Source organism: Parasteatoda tepidariorum, chromosome 1 (genome assembly GCF_982258835.1).
Source record: "Parasteatoda tepidariorum strain Cologne lab strain chromosome 1, Ptep-v5.0, whole genome shotgun sequence".
Classification (NCBI taxonomy): Eukaryota; Metazoa; Arthropoda; class Arachnida; order Araneae; family Theridiidae; genus Parasteatoda; species Parasteatoda tepidariorum.
In genome coordinates, this window is record NC_141755.1 from 66,748,355 (window position 1) to 66,763,374 (window position 15,020).

The 15,020-nt window shown below is 27.1% G+C and overlaps 1 protein-coding gene across 1 annotated transcript in view; it reads left to right on the plus strand.

The window, feature by feature from the left end:
* The window catches only part of LOC147816492 (uncharacterized), a 31,046-nt gene that overhangs the window by 12,277 nt on the left and 3,749 nt on the right, over nucleotides 1-15,020 (plus strand). The window contains exons 2-3 of the mRNA XM_087165623.1: nucleotides 6,087-6,175; nucleotides 8,646-8,688. Coding sequence (XP_087021749.1) covers nucleotides 6,112-6,175; nucleotides 8,646-8,688 — 107 coding nt within the window. The 5' untranslated portion in view covers nucleotides 6,087-6,111. The remainder of the gene's footprint in view (nucleotides 1-6,086; nucleotides 6,176-8,645; nucleotides 8,689-15,020) is intronic.

A 15,020-nucleotide genomic window follows, 5' to 3' on the forward strand; every position in this document is an offset into this window, starting at 1 on the left:
GAAAAGGCAGAAAAAGAAGGAATTTTTGAAACATATAATTAGTTAGACAGCTTATATTAAGCATATAAGACATTACGCTTAACAGGTTGAAACATTTTACATGGAACTAGTTGTGCCTCCCTTAAAGCGCCTACAAGTTAAGAGTGAATGGGCGTACAGTACATACCTTCAGTACATTTCGTGTGCTAAAAAATAAATTCCATGTATTATTTATTCCACGCCAAACTTTCCTCTTCATAAAAAATTTATTGAATTATCAAATTTTGAAGAAAAAAAACGATCATGCGGCACAAATAAATTTAAAATCAGAAAGATCCACATTTAGGAAAATGTCACTATAATAATTAATAATTTGTAAAATTTTATTCCTCAAAGTAGAATTTATTAAGCTTTAAGCGTAAAATTTTTTTTTAAAAACAATGTATCTAACTAATTTATAAGCAGATATTTATTTTACAAATTGTTGAGCACTATACATTTTTCTTATAATGACTCCATTTCTAATTAAACAACTTAAACAAATATTTTATCTCAGTGTTCTGCTTGATTAAACTTTATGTAATTTAAGTTTCATGCATAAAAATATAAAATGGTGCCGAGAAATATTAGCATAATAAAGTTAAGTAGAGTATGAAATAATTCTTCCCCTATAACCTAATTAACTCATGAAATTTCCACTTCGGATTTTAATTTTAAATGCGTGCAAGTTAAAATAAATATTATACTTCTACATTTTTGTTAAATAAACTTTCTCGTTGCCTACAATTATAATTTAGCACACCATTATTTCAACAAATTCAATACCGCATTTCAACGCTATCATTTGCTGTTAAGGATCGCAGATGTAATTGGATTTTCCGCCTTATCTAGCAGAGTAATTTTCTGTTTTACTTCGTGCGCGAAGTAAGCGCCATCTATTGTAAAAGCTTAAAACTATTCATATCAAGCAATTTTAAAAGACTACCGAAAGATTTGTTGTGCTGTTTTCTGCTCGAGAAATAAACATGTGCACAGTACTAGAAGTTCATTTTGCTGTGATAATATACATTAAACTGTGTTTAATTTTTAAGATTTTAATTCTACCAATATTGAGTTTTGAGTACAAACGCTAAAATATTACTGATCAGGCATATTATATAAATAAAACTACTAAACTAATAATGTGAAGGAGTGGTATTCGATCCTCAATGTCGGCTTAAAACCCTCCATACTTGAAATGAACAGGTACCAGCTGGTCCGTAAAGTAAAGGCGGCTTGTGCGCAATTATGTACATAAAATTGTGAAGTTTTGGCCACTGTTACCACTTTGGTTCACAATGGGCTTTTGCGGTTAAGCTATAATTTTTTAAACATACATAAATCAGTTATTTATCAATGGTTTGTGAAAATAAAAATTTATATGAATGAAATTAAAAGAGCTAACAGAAATTTAGCCTTTTAACAGCAAACGTTATAATGTATTTATGTTTAAAAAATAAATAAATAGAGGATTCATTCAACGTTTAAGACCCTCAGATAAGGAATAAAACGGTAAGAACTGTTAAAGTTCATTCTTGTTTGATTTATTGTAAAAATATTACATCTGAAGGTAGATCTAAATCATGCTATCGTATATCTAATTGCTTATATTTATAAAGGATTTTAGTTTACTTTCAAAATACACTGAGTTCCTAATTTTCAGATGCATATTTCTTAGATTAAAAAGGGAAAAAAGATATCTTTCTTAAACACATTGTTTATCAACTCACATGAATACAACATCTATAACAACGTTCTTTCACAAGTTGAGTATTTTTCGTTCAAATAGTAAACTATAATAAATTTCTAATTGCATATAAAAAGAAATGCTTATTTGTATTATTAAATAGACATCTTAATTTAAAACGCACTTGAAGTTGTACTTTGTTATCCGGTTTGAAGTTGAATCTTTTGTATTTCGTCATTACAAAGGTCTTCCATAACAGAGAAGAGAAATGAAATTAATAATGGATAAACCCTTACAACTTTAAAAATAGAATAAACTATACTATACTTAAAACCTATTGATGATGTCTATACTTTTTGGATTTTTTTTTATTTTCATGCTTAAATTCTTATATAAATATATGTTTATAGATAAAAATATACATATTTTATAATGTAAAATCGCATGAGCCTTTACTTCAAATAAAAAAAAAGCGCAAATAATAAATATTAAAATAATCAAAAGCCTACTTCTAATCACTAATGACCTTTTCCTAACAATTGCATAATAAAGTAAGAAAATTACTTTGTTCAAATAGAAATTATTTGCGTTCTTTTTATAAATGTTTTCTACCTAACCCCATTGAAATAATTACATGAATAAAATATTTAAAAAAAATCTTTTAATGATCCAACAATGAAGGAGAGTTTCTGAAAGAAAATTATGAAACTAGAAACATTTATTTTTGTAATTTATCAATTTTTTTTAAATAAAGTTTTCAAAATAATTATTTTAAAATAATTTTTAAATACTTTCTGATAAATCTTTTTTCTTATGTTTCACTCAATATTCGATTTCTTTCTAACCTGTATCCTCTCTTAAATTTATCCGTTGAACTGAATTTAAGCTTCTACCTAGCTAAACGAAGAACTATAAATAAAAATAAGACTGACTGCATAAACAAATATAAATAGATTAAATATTAATAAATGAAAAATCAAATTCTACCGATTTACAAGTAAATGTAAAGGATTAAAGAGATATTAATTCCTTGGATGGCAATTTAGAAAGAATATATATATTTGGTTAAATATATTTCGTTAAAAAATATTTGGTTATCACATTGCCAATATAAGTCTTATATTATCATTGTGATAACCAAAACCAGGCCAATCAGATTTGTCTGAAAAATGAATTAGCGCAATCTTTGCCTTGTTTCTTGAATGATTTTCACTGTGGGCACATAATCTTTTGGCACTAAAGATATATTCTTACTGCTATGACTTAGTATACGATTTCAACAGACGGATTAAAATATCTTGATTTTATTTATGTTTTGCAATGTTAATTTTAACAATATTTTAGCTTGACTGGAAATTTACGATGATTAACAATTGTAATTATTAAAATAACTATTAGCTTCTGCAATTTTTACTGTACTGCATTCATTTTTATCTTTAACTTGCAAATCTTAAGAAAACGACCTCTTTAAACAAATCTGAAATAATGCTTGAAACATTCCAAAAAAACATAGGAGAAGCGATTTAAAAATCATATGTTTTCGAAAGATCTAAAATGTTTCAGAAATAAATATTGAGATTACTGTTTTGTTTGAAATATTGTTTCGCCTATTTGTTAAACAAGAATATTTTTGTGGAACGAACACTATTGCAAGATCGAATAGCAAGTTTTAAAAGTTTTATTAAGGTTCAGATATATGCTACGTTAGTTAAGAAACTTTGCTTTTCAATTGTTTTAAATTTTATTAATTGGCCTTATTTTAGTTTTCACTGTCACAATATTTATTTTTACTCAAATTTGTTGCAATATTAGGTCAGATACTGCAGCAAACAAAAGAAAGATTTAAAAAAAAAAACAGATTGCTAACTCCTAGCAATTTAAAATAGAAACTATGCCCTACTAAAAATTATGACAAACACGAAACTTTGAGTTCATGTTCCATTATAAAGATACTATATTTAATGGCTCGGTCGGTTAAGATATTAATTACATTCATCATTTTGAATTAAGAACCGTATAAACATCTAGCTCAAAGGGAATAATTTTGAATTATTCATCCTATTTTTCACCTCTAACTATTTCCAATAACTGGTACCTACATAACATTACATTGATCAAATTAACCTCAACTTGTATGCAAAGTTGTAAAACTTAAATTCATGACATGCATTTAAAATTTAATATTAAAATTTAGAGACTTAGCATAATATTTATGAGTAAAAAAGTTTCATAGTTCTAATTATGCTTTACCAATATAAGCAGAAGTAATTTTGGGACCCTCATTTACTCTGAATCAATATTCAAAAGGAATCAAATTACAATTACACTTGACTGCGCATGTAAATCTTCTGAATCTCCCCAACTTCGTCGAATCATTATTAATTCAATGAAATGAATAGATTCAATGTACGTTCAAAAGCAATAACTCCTTTAAAACTAAAGGCCTCGTATCTTTGCTGATGTTCTCGCTTAAAATATTTCACTTTTATTTCCATTCCTTTTAAACTAGGAACTTTTGAAGTGGAAAAAGTTATTATTTAAATTGAATCTGAACCGGTATGCATCACTTCAAAGGATCTTAATAAAACTTCAGTTATGAGAATATTTACATTTATTCGATTTTCAAAAAATTACTCATATCTCGAAAGAATTCCCTGATAGAATGTGAATGCGAAACTGGAAGTATTTTATTTTTAAAAAAAATCATGCACTTCCGGAGTATACAAAATTCGGAATATTTTAAGTAGAGAACTCTAAACTTTATCAAGTGTTGACAGGTTCAATCTGAGTGTATTGTAAATAAAATTTCAATATGCTTCTCAAACAAAAAATAAACAAATTCGAAACGTCTCGGCGCATAAGTGCTGGAGTTTATGTTGTGTTTCTGTTTTTCTGATGAGAAATGTTTTCTGAACACTTGTTATATCAGTGAAAGATACTAATTCAAACATTTCGAGATTCATGAAAGAGATAATGTCTGCTCTTCCTGATTTTATTTTTGAAGCTTACTTGTTCTAAATTAAATGACTTTTTTCTTTCATTACCCTACTCTGTTCTGGTTGTGGGTAAAATTAACTACAAAATGCATTTTTTGTAATTTATATTATCTTCATTATGTAACAAAAAAAACGCAGAGGAATTTCATATCTATGAAATTGCAATTTTAAATCATTTTTAATAAATAATATTAAAATGTTATAAAATAATACCTATAATAACTGTGCAAAAATGTACTTAAAAGCTTAACTTGTAACACTAGATGGGAATCAGATTATCAAAATACAAATTTAATAATCTTATAAATGAAGACTTAATTTGAAAAAGGGTTATAACTCAGCTTATTAAAAAAAGAAAGTTGACCTCGAATTTTATGTTCATTCAAATCATCTTTGCATCGTATTTTTTTTCTTAAAGAACACACCTTCAGTTTGTTGTTGCTTTCAAACAAAGTTTATAAAATAATAACCAATAGATTTTAAAACTCTATTATTAAATAAGGCTAACAAATAAAATATTATTTTAAATACATTGTATTTATAATTACATAATGTATTAATAATCATATAATTTTTAAATCAAACTTATCGTAAAAAGTAGAGCAACTTCATATTTTAAAATATACAGCCTTGAATTATGTCAAGTAAAATACGAGTATAACCTAAAAATAGTTATAAAATATTACATATATCTTTAAATGTGTACAGTAAAAGATTTATTTTCAGGACATATCTTCTGACTAACAATATAAAATTAAATTTAATTATTTTTTTTCTAAGAAAAAAAATACTAGACTTTTTTTATGAAGTTTTATTTACAAAGTGAAAATAAAACTGTTTAAGTTAATAAATTATGAATTTAGTATTTTAATATTTTACTTAAGCAAATTTAATTAAATTCTCCTCATACTTCCAAAACATAATGAACTTCTTGCTGTAAATGCAATTAGCCTTACGCTCAGAGACTTTATCACCATTATGTCTTAAATCAAATAACCTTTTTGTTGACTCGCTATCTTCATCTTTCTGATAATAAAGAAAGAAACTCATAAAACTGTGACTCAGCTAATATTTGTTCAAACCTTTTATTGATAAATAAAATAATAACTTCAACCTTTTTTTCCTACTTTGATTAGCTTCGCATTATATTTGCCTTCATTAGCATTTGCATTATTTAAAAAAGACAGACTGTTTGAATTGGTGGTTCGACACTCAAATTAATTGATGTTATTACTTGTTCGTTTCATGTCATTTTCAGGGCGTGTATTAAAAATGAGTTTTAATTTCTATTTTTTTAATTATAAATTTAGTGTTTATCATTATATATTTATGATTTTAATGTAACGTTTCTGAATTTTTAACTGAACAAAAATCATTTCTTTCAGATAAAACGTTTACAGATTCGAAATAATGCACAGCTGGAAGCATACATTCATACTACTACTTTTTGTAGTGTCGTTAATTCTGTCAGCAAGTAAGGATATTGGTATTATTCTTTTTAGTGAAAAATTTTCTTAAGATTTTGCTTTTATGAAACCGAACGATAGATTTATGCTCAATAAAAAAGAACAGTACACTGTAAAAAAATTCGGATAAAATCATGGTAAAAAGTACCAACGCTGAGGCAGCCGTCACTTTTTAGCGTAAAAACAATTTTTACTGGAACATGTTATGGAACAAAAAAATCTGATATAACGTAATTTTTCACTGTAATTATTGTAAAATCACTGAATCACTCTCATTTAATAAATATTACAGTGAAAATTATTGTATAGTATTTTACGGTAAAAATGGATTTTAAGCATAATGCATCCAAAATACCAGTATTTTACACGGCAATTTGATCCGGCTTTTTTTACAAGGCTTTTATTTCTGTACTAAGATACAAAAAATCTTCTTTTGCTTCAGAATTTTTCTTATGCTTCCTAAAAATACCGACATTTTTTAGCATTTGTACTTTAAGGGAATCGACATTCATTTGAATGAAACAAAACTCAAGATTTTATTCACGTGAACATGATTTCCTAAAAATTGATCTCGCTTTGCCAATATATTTTGCCCATATTCCATAATTGACATCTTCAGTCACCAGTTGTTTCTCTTATTTTCCCATATTAATTTCTCCTCCATATGTTCATGGGTAACTGTGCTTTTATTTATATTCAACTTGCTGTGTTTTTATTATCCACATGATGCTCTCTAAAAAAGCATTGCGTTCGAGTCCTTGAAACATAATTAGCTTTCTTGCATATTACGTATGAAGCGAAAGAAGTTCTGTTTTTAAGCACATTTAGGTTTAAAAAATTTCAGGGGCAAACCACTAGTATTTCAAAGTACTAGTTGGTATTCGTAACTACACTCTAAAAAAATTTCGAATCACCTTGTAAGTAACGCTATTAGACAGGATGCCAATACATTTTACCGTGAAATACCTTTTTACTGTTAAGTTTCGCGGAACTAAAGATATGAGATACCGTAATTTGCACAATTCTTTCAAGTAAGGAAATTGGTATTATGCATTGTAGTGATAACCTTTCTCAAGGTTTTGTTTTAATGAAACTGAACGCTAGATTTATGCTCAATAAAAAAGAACTGTACACTATAAAAAGGTCCTGATAAAATTATGATAAAAATACCGACCCTCAGGCAGAAGGCACTTTTTACCATAAAATCCATTTTTTTCTGGAACATGTTACCAAAGAAAAAATCTGGTATTGTCGCAATTTTTCACTGTACTACCGCAAAATCACTTAAATAAATATTATTGTAGAAATTAGGTGTAGAATTTTACTGTGAAAATATGTTTTACGGATGATTCATCCAAAGTGTCATCACTTTACACCGTAATTTGATCTGGCATTTTTTACAATGCAAGAGCTAAAATATAAAAACTCTTCTTTTGATTCAGAATTTTTCTTATGCTTAAGGAAATCGGCATTCACATGAATGAAACAAGACTCAGGACTTTATTCGGGTGAACAACGACACCCTGGTAATTTACCTCACTTAGCCTATATATTTTTCACATATTCCATATTTGCTATCTTCATTCCCCTGTAGTTTATCTTGTTTTCCCATACTTACTCTTCCATTTGCTCATGGGTGACTGTGATTTTTGTATTTCCAACTTGCTGTGTTTTCATTATTCACAAGATGTCATCTAGAGAAGAAGCATTGCGTTCGAGTGTTCAAAACATATCCAGCTTTCTTCCATTTCACTTATAAAACAAAAAAAGCTCTTCTATTTTCAAGCACATATAGATTTAGTTTTTTTTTTCAGAGGGAGGGGGAATCAATTAGCATTTCAACTTACTAGTTATTATTCGTAACTACACTGTAAAAAATTCCGGTTCAGATTACGGAAAAAAGTACCGGCACTCGGTCAGTACTTTTTAACCGTGAAACTTTACAGAACAGGAACTCCAATATACCTTAGCTTTTATAATAATATTTACTCTCAAATTACTGTGAATAAATGAATATTACTGTAAAAATTCTTGTATGGGATTTAGTGATAAAAATGGATTTTGCAGTAAAATAGACGTTAAGGATGCTGCACTTAGAGTACCAGTACTTTTTACCGTAGTTCAATCCGGAATTTTTTACCGTGTAACATAGCTAATTGCTGATTTTAGCGGATATTTCGTTGCGGAGAGATAACCCAGAAACATTTAAACAAATGTAAACGTTGTAAAAATTAAAATTACAAGTAATCTTTCTTTCATGCAAATTGAGGTTTCATATGCAGCAATAAATTACATGCAATGGCTCTAAATACATCGAACTATTAAAATAACAATTCTCATTTATTTTTGCTCTGATATCATTCAATTTCTTATTTAACAATTCTTATATTAGGAAATTATTACATTCCATTATATAAAAAATTATAAAGACATTTATCTTATAATGTTATAGCTGTTAATGATTACTTTTCTTCTCAGATGCATCCAGACAAAGAAAATCAACTTGGCATTCTATTCAAAAGTACGTATATTCAATTTTTTAAATTAAAACTGATATTCCTTTAGTTTCACTTTACGTTCCTTATTCTCTCTCTATTGTTTTATTTTGCCACTTCTTCATCAAGCTTTTTATCCTTAAAGTAAATACAAAGCATTCAATGTAAGTTTACTCCATGTAAGATAATTACTCACCTAAGACTTTTCAACAAACATTAAGTAACTCTTTATTCATGAAACAAGAAGTTTTCCTATGCGTGTTTTTTTTTCTCTTTTCACCTATTACTGCATTAGATAATAAAAGAACGAGTTTCTAGCTGTAGCTACGGAATTGATTGAAGTAGATTTATTTTGCAAAGAGAAATCAAAAAGTGAAGAACGTTAGAATAATAATATGGAATATATATAATATGGAAAGAAAATCAACTTGACTTTGAGTATTCTATTCAAAATTAAGTTTATTTAGAATTTCCCTTTATTAAAGCAAAGATTAATTTAATTTCTATTTTTATCATTACCCTCGTCCCATTGTCCTTTTTCAGTATGTTTTTATCCCTAAAAGTGATGCAAAGACATCAATGTAGGATAAGCAAATTGCTTGCCGAAAGCTTTTTTTTGCAAACATTAGGTAACTCTTTATTCATCCAACAAGACGTTCCCATTGGTGCATTTCACTTCTTTTTACCACAGATTGGATGATTGAATCAATCACCAAATGTAACTTTACTCAGTGTAACATAATTACTCATCAAAAACTTTTCTGCAAACATCAGGTAACACTTTATTGATGCAACAAAGCTTTTTCATTCGTGAATTTAATTTTTTCACCTATTACTGCATCAGATAATAAAGAAAAACGAGTCTCTTACCCTGAGAAATAAAGTATGGTAAAATTTACTGCGTTTCTGGCTCTATGGTAGCACCAAAAACTATGTAATATTTACCGAATCATTTTGGAAATGATTTTGGCAAAAATAATAATAAAATGTGGTAAAATGTGGTTATATTGCATATAATAAAAATTGGTAAATGTGGTAAAATTTGGTAACTTTATCATGATACCTTAAAACAGGGGTTTCCAACATACATGAGGCCGGGGCCCACAATTTTGAAACACCAGTCAAATGGCGGGTCCTAAATTAGTCAAAATTTTATATAGGACTCTTTTATGTTTGAAGGAACATTAAATATTACAGTCAGACTTTTATCAAGTTGTTCAAAGCAAAAGTATTGAATTACAAATAATAATAAATATTTTCTTGAATAAAAATATTTTCGTGGGTGCAAAACCTGGGAAATAAATATTTTTGCACCGCTGTTATGGTAAATTTTGCAAGAACGAAGAAATTAGTTTTTTTTAGCGAAAGAAAAGTATTTTAAACCCATACAGATTTTTTAAGAAAATTGTCAGCAAAGAAATTAAAACTAATATATTTTAGTTCGCGGGCTGGATGCGGCCCAACCACTGCCTTAAAACATGACATAAAGACTATTTATTTGGCTAAAATTACTTTTCAATTGAACTACTTTAAAATTGATTGCAGAATTCCCGGGGAACCGTTACCATATGAACGGAAAAATTGTCAACTGAATAATTGAAATACCGTATATTTTGATTTTATTAACCAGAATCATGATTTTTTTTGCCAGGACTGTCACTATCAACAGAAATTTTTCCTCGGTATGGTAAAGATATGAAGTTGATTGCAATAGATTTCTTTAATAAAGAGAAATTAGAAAAATAAAATACATTAGAATAACAATAAAAATTATTTGAAAAACAATAGGAAATATATAAATATAGAGAAAATCAACTTCGTAAACAGCATTCTATTCAAGAGTCAGTTTATTCTCCCTTTCCTACATTAAAACAAACATTCTTTTCTTTTCTTTTTTTATCATTATCTTCTTCCCATTGTTCTTATTCATCAATTTTTCATCATGCGTTTTATCTCTAAAGAAAAATCCAAAGCCCTCAATGTAAGATACTCATTTTATTCGCTCAAAACTTTCCTGCAAACATTAGGTAACTCTTTATTCATGCAACAAGGAGTTTCCACTGGTGCGTTTTATTTCTTTCCACCGATGATTGAATCAGATAACAAAAGAACGGGTAACTCTCTTGATAACACTACGTAGTTGATTGTAGTTGATTTCTTTTGAAAAGAGAAATAGAAAATTATTGGAAGAAACTCGTGAATTCCACACATTTCCAACCGATAAAAGGAAGGTCCCATCCCTTTAAAAACCATTTAAAAGATATTCGATAAAATAACACTCAACAACCCAGGAGGGAAGACCTTTATCTCTTTTTCTTTTCCTGAACTTTGCTTTGTGCAAAAGCTATCGTAAAATAGATTTTAACACCCATTAAATTCCTCAGTTTTTATGCTGCATTATTACATTTTGTTTCTTTTCAGTTATCGGTTAAATAATAAAAGAAAAGTACAAAAGTATTCAGAACTAGAAAATGCCATTAAAATATATCCAATTTAGTAAAGTAGAAATCGGTAAAATAAGTTAAGTTTAAGTTTATTAAAACTATTGAGAATTAAATATTTAGTGCAATATTTACTATAAATTATTCAAAATAAAATTATAATAAATGTCTCAGCATATAAATTTATGCAGTAAGCAATGAGAAATTAAAATGAATTATTTGAATAATTGCTTTGTACAAAAGCTATCGTAAAATAGATTTTAACACCCATTAAATTCCTCAGGTTTTAAGTTGCATTATCACATTTTGTTCCTTTTCAGTTATCGATTAAATAATAAAAGAAAAATACAAAAGTATTCAGAACTAGAAAATGCCATTAAAATATATCCAATTTAATAAAGTAGAAATCGGTAAAATAAGTGAAGTTTGAGTTTAAGTTTATTAAAACTATTGAGAATTGAATATCTAGTGCAATATTTACTATAAATTATTCAAAATAAAATTATAATAAATGTCTCAGAATGTAAATTTATGCAGCAAGTGACGAGCAATTAAAATGAATTATTTTAATAATCGATCTTTAAGCCGAGTGGGAATTCTTAATAACTGTTAATTAATTGTTTAGTTTATATCCATATTTACTTAATAAATTATGATAAGTTAGGTGAAAAGCACAACTATTTTAAAATAAGAAAAAAAATTTAAATTTCAAAATTTTTTTATACTCTTTCTGTTTTTTAATCTAAAATCACACGACAACTTTAAAATATAGAGATAAGCCAAATAAGGCCACAAGACTAGAATTTTGGATTGTTTCACTCAACTAATTGGAAGATTGGGGAAAAAATTTTTGTCAGAACTAAAGCACTTAATGTAAGCAACTTATTTCATTTTTAATTTTATAACCATCTAAGAAATTCGTGTAATTGCAACAAAAATGGTTGTCATTTCTTTACCATAAAACTTTTATACCAAATTTTTATACCGAAGTTTCAAACTTTAATGAAATCGGTTAAACAGTTTCAAGCACAAAGATATTAAGAGTGCTGAACTTCATATTTAAAACTTTAAGCACTCAAATATAATATGCAGGTTAAAATTAAGTAATATTTTGTTACTCTTAGAGTAAAATATCAAAAAAAGCTATTAATAATTATTATCTTAGTTTAAATATTCTTATCAATAACGATTATAGGGCATTTTTGTAAATGTGCAAGCAATTAAAGGAAGAATATATATTTATAGAATTAAATTTCCTTTCGTGAGTGTCTGTACCTGAGAAAAATGTTTATTGTAAAGATAAAGGAATTTTAGAGAAAGGATTAGACGAAATATGATATAAATTATTAAATGTTAGGAATAAGCTATGCCTATTCTGACACAAATTCACATTGATTTATAATTAAAAAATAAGTCACAATTTTCATTGTGATTTCCTGATAACTTCTCAGGATTTTTATATTTTTTAAATGCAAATTGTGAGAAAAGTTGTTTTGTGTAGGTGACAGAAGAGTCTCAGAGAATTTACGAATTTGGAAAATATAAAGCAACTTGTGACTAAAGTGTTTTGAACATTTTCAGGCAGTTATGAACAAAGGGGCGTATAGACAGAATGGTAAAACCGTTAGTTTTTACCGACCAGTCTAAAAAATAGCGTTTTTACCATATGCTATATTAATTTGAATGGTAATAAACTTCAATGAATTAAAGATAAAAAGATAGCATTTAGTCCAAATTTAAACCGTTAGAAAAAAATTTTTATCATTGCCCAATTACTTTTCGAAACTTTTTTGAAAACTTTTCACACTAGAACTTCAATATAAATTATTTATTTCTTTTTTATATATATCGGAAATTAACTTCGGAAATAGAGCAGACTAATAGTGAACTTTGGATATAAAAAAAAATAGTTTTCCGCCATTAAATTAATCAAGTTTTCAAAAATGAATAACTGGAATATTTTTAACATTTGCAATGGTAACTACATGGTACTAAACTTCATATGCAATCATAATTTACATAGTAAAAATTACCGTTTTTACCATGTAAATTACCATTGTGTCCAAACCTTGTCCACCCTGATTTAAAATTCTTAAGTGAACTATTTCGATTCTTGGGTAAAACTTGTTTTCACAAAATACTTCGAAATGAACCAGCATTTGTAGTTTGCTTTTCTGAAGTAGGAAATCACGAAAGAGCAATATAAAAAAACTACAAAAAAAATATCACGCAATAGCACAAAATGAAAACCACATAACCTTCTCATGATTAATTCGACGGCAAATCTAACACTCACTATATGTTTACCACTAGATATATTTTGACTCAATTCTGGGGTTTTATGAATCGGCACCAACTTACGACACAGCCATTACAGATCTTTTACCAAAAATAATATCTATCATGGTTTGAAAAACTGACAAACTTGTCAAAATTTACTTTACATGACATTATTTACATGAAAATTTATTATTTCACTCTTTTATTTATAAATAAGCCGAAGTAAATGATACATCAGTTATTATTTGATTATCAATTATCTGAATAATTATGAATTACTACAAGAATTATTACACTAAAGTACACTGTGAAGAATTTTAGTGAATATTTGTCACCATTTTTGGTGTTAAGGTGAACTATTATTCTTATTTACTATTTCAGTGTTATAGTTTTATTTATTTGTAAATCCATTTCATGTTAGATAATTTACTGTCAACACATATTTTCATGTGCATTAAAATCAAGTTAATGGCCATATAGCAAAAACCTTTTTTTTAAAAAAAAACATACTCATTTTTAGTAATATATTCGCATTAATTCTTTCAAACAATCGTTATGTCATTTTATGCAATTTTTCTCACGATAACTACAATTCTGCACTGTTTTAAGAATTTAAAATAAAAGCATTGTATGCGAGACTAAAATTATTATTTTAAAAATTCTTAAAACACATAACTTTCCGCAAATATTTTTATCTTCATGTGCATTAACATCCATATCACTTACACAAATTTAAGATTTTGTTTAAAGGCTTAAAACTTTTAAAATATGTCATGTACTATAAATGTTCTAGTATGTACAATGTAAAAAGTTTGGAGCACAGTTGCCACCAGGTTTCTTGGTGTTGAGGTAAATTAAATTTCTTTCTGAAGTAAAGAACTGTAGTTACCATATAAAAAAATATTTAAAATTGATGAAATAACAGTTGTTTGAAAGAATTCATACGAATATATTACTAAAAAAGTGCTTTTTTTTAACAAAATATTTTTGCTCTGAAGCAATTAAATTAATTCTAATGTGCATGAAAATATGTGTTGTATGAAGATAAATATATAGAAAATAGACAAATATACAACCAAAACTATAACAGTGAGAAATTAAATAAAAATTGCTATTACATGCAATGAAAAAAATTTTAGTTTAACTCAACACCAATAACTGGGGGCAACTAGACACCAAAATTTTTTACAATGTAAGTACTAAAGTATTTATGGTACATAACATGCTTTAATACTTTTTTTTTCTATTTAAACAAAATATTAAATATGTGTAAAGGATATGGATGTTAATGCACTTGAAAATAAAAATGTTTGCAGAAAGTATGTGTTTAAAAATTTTTGAAAGGATAATTTTAGTATCACCCAAAATGCTTTTACTCTAAACTCTTAAAAATAAAAATCAATTCGAAAATATTTTAAAGATTAAAATTAATTTTAACGGATGCAGATCGTTAATCAACAATAGAAAAATCCGATACTAATAATCTCAATTTTATTACTTTTTAACCTAATGAATGTAATTACCGGTACTTTTAAACTTTCGCGTTACCATTAATCACACCCAAACAGTAATAAAATTAAAATCTGAATGCAACTTAAATTTCGCAGTTAGTTGCAAGATGATTTATATTCCAATTT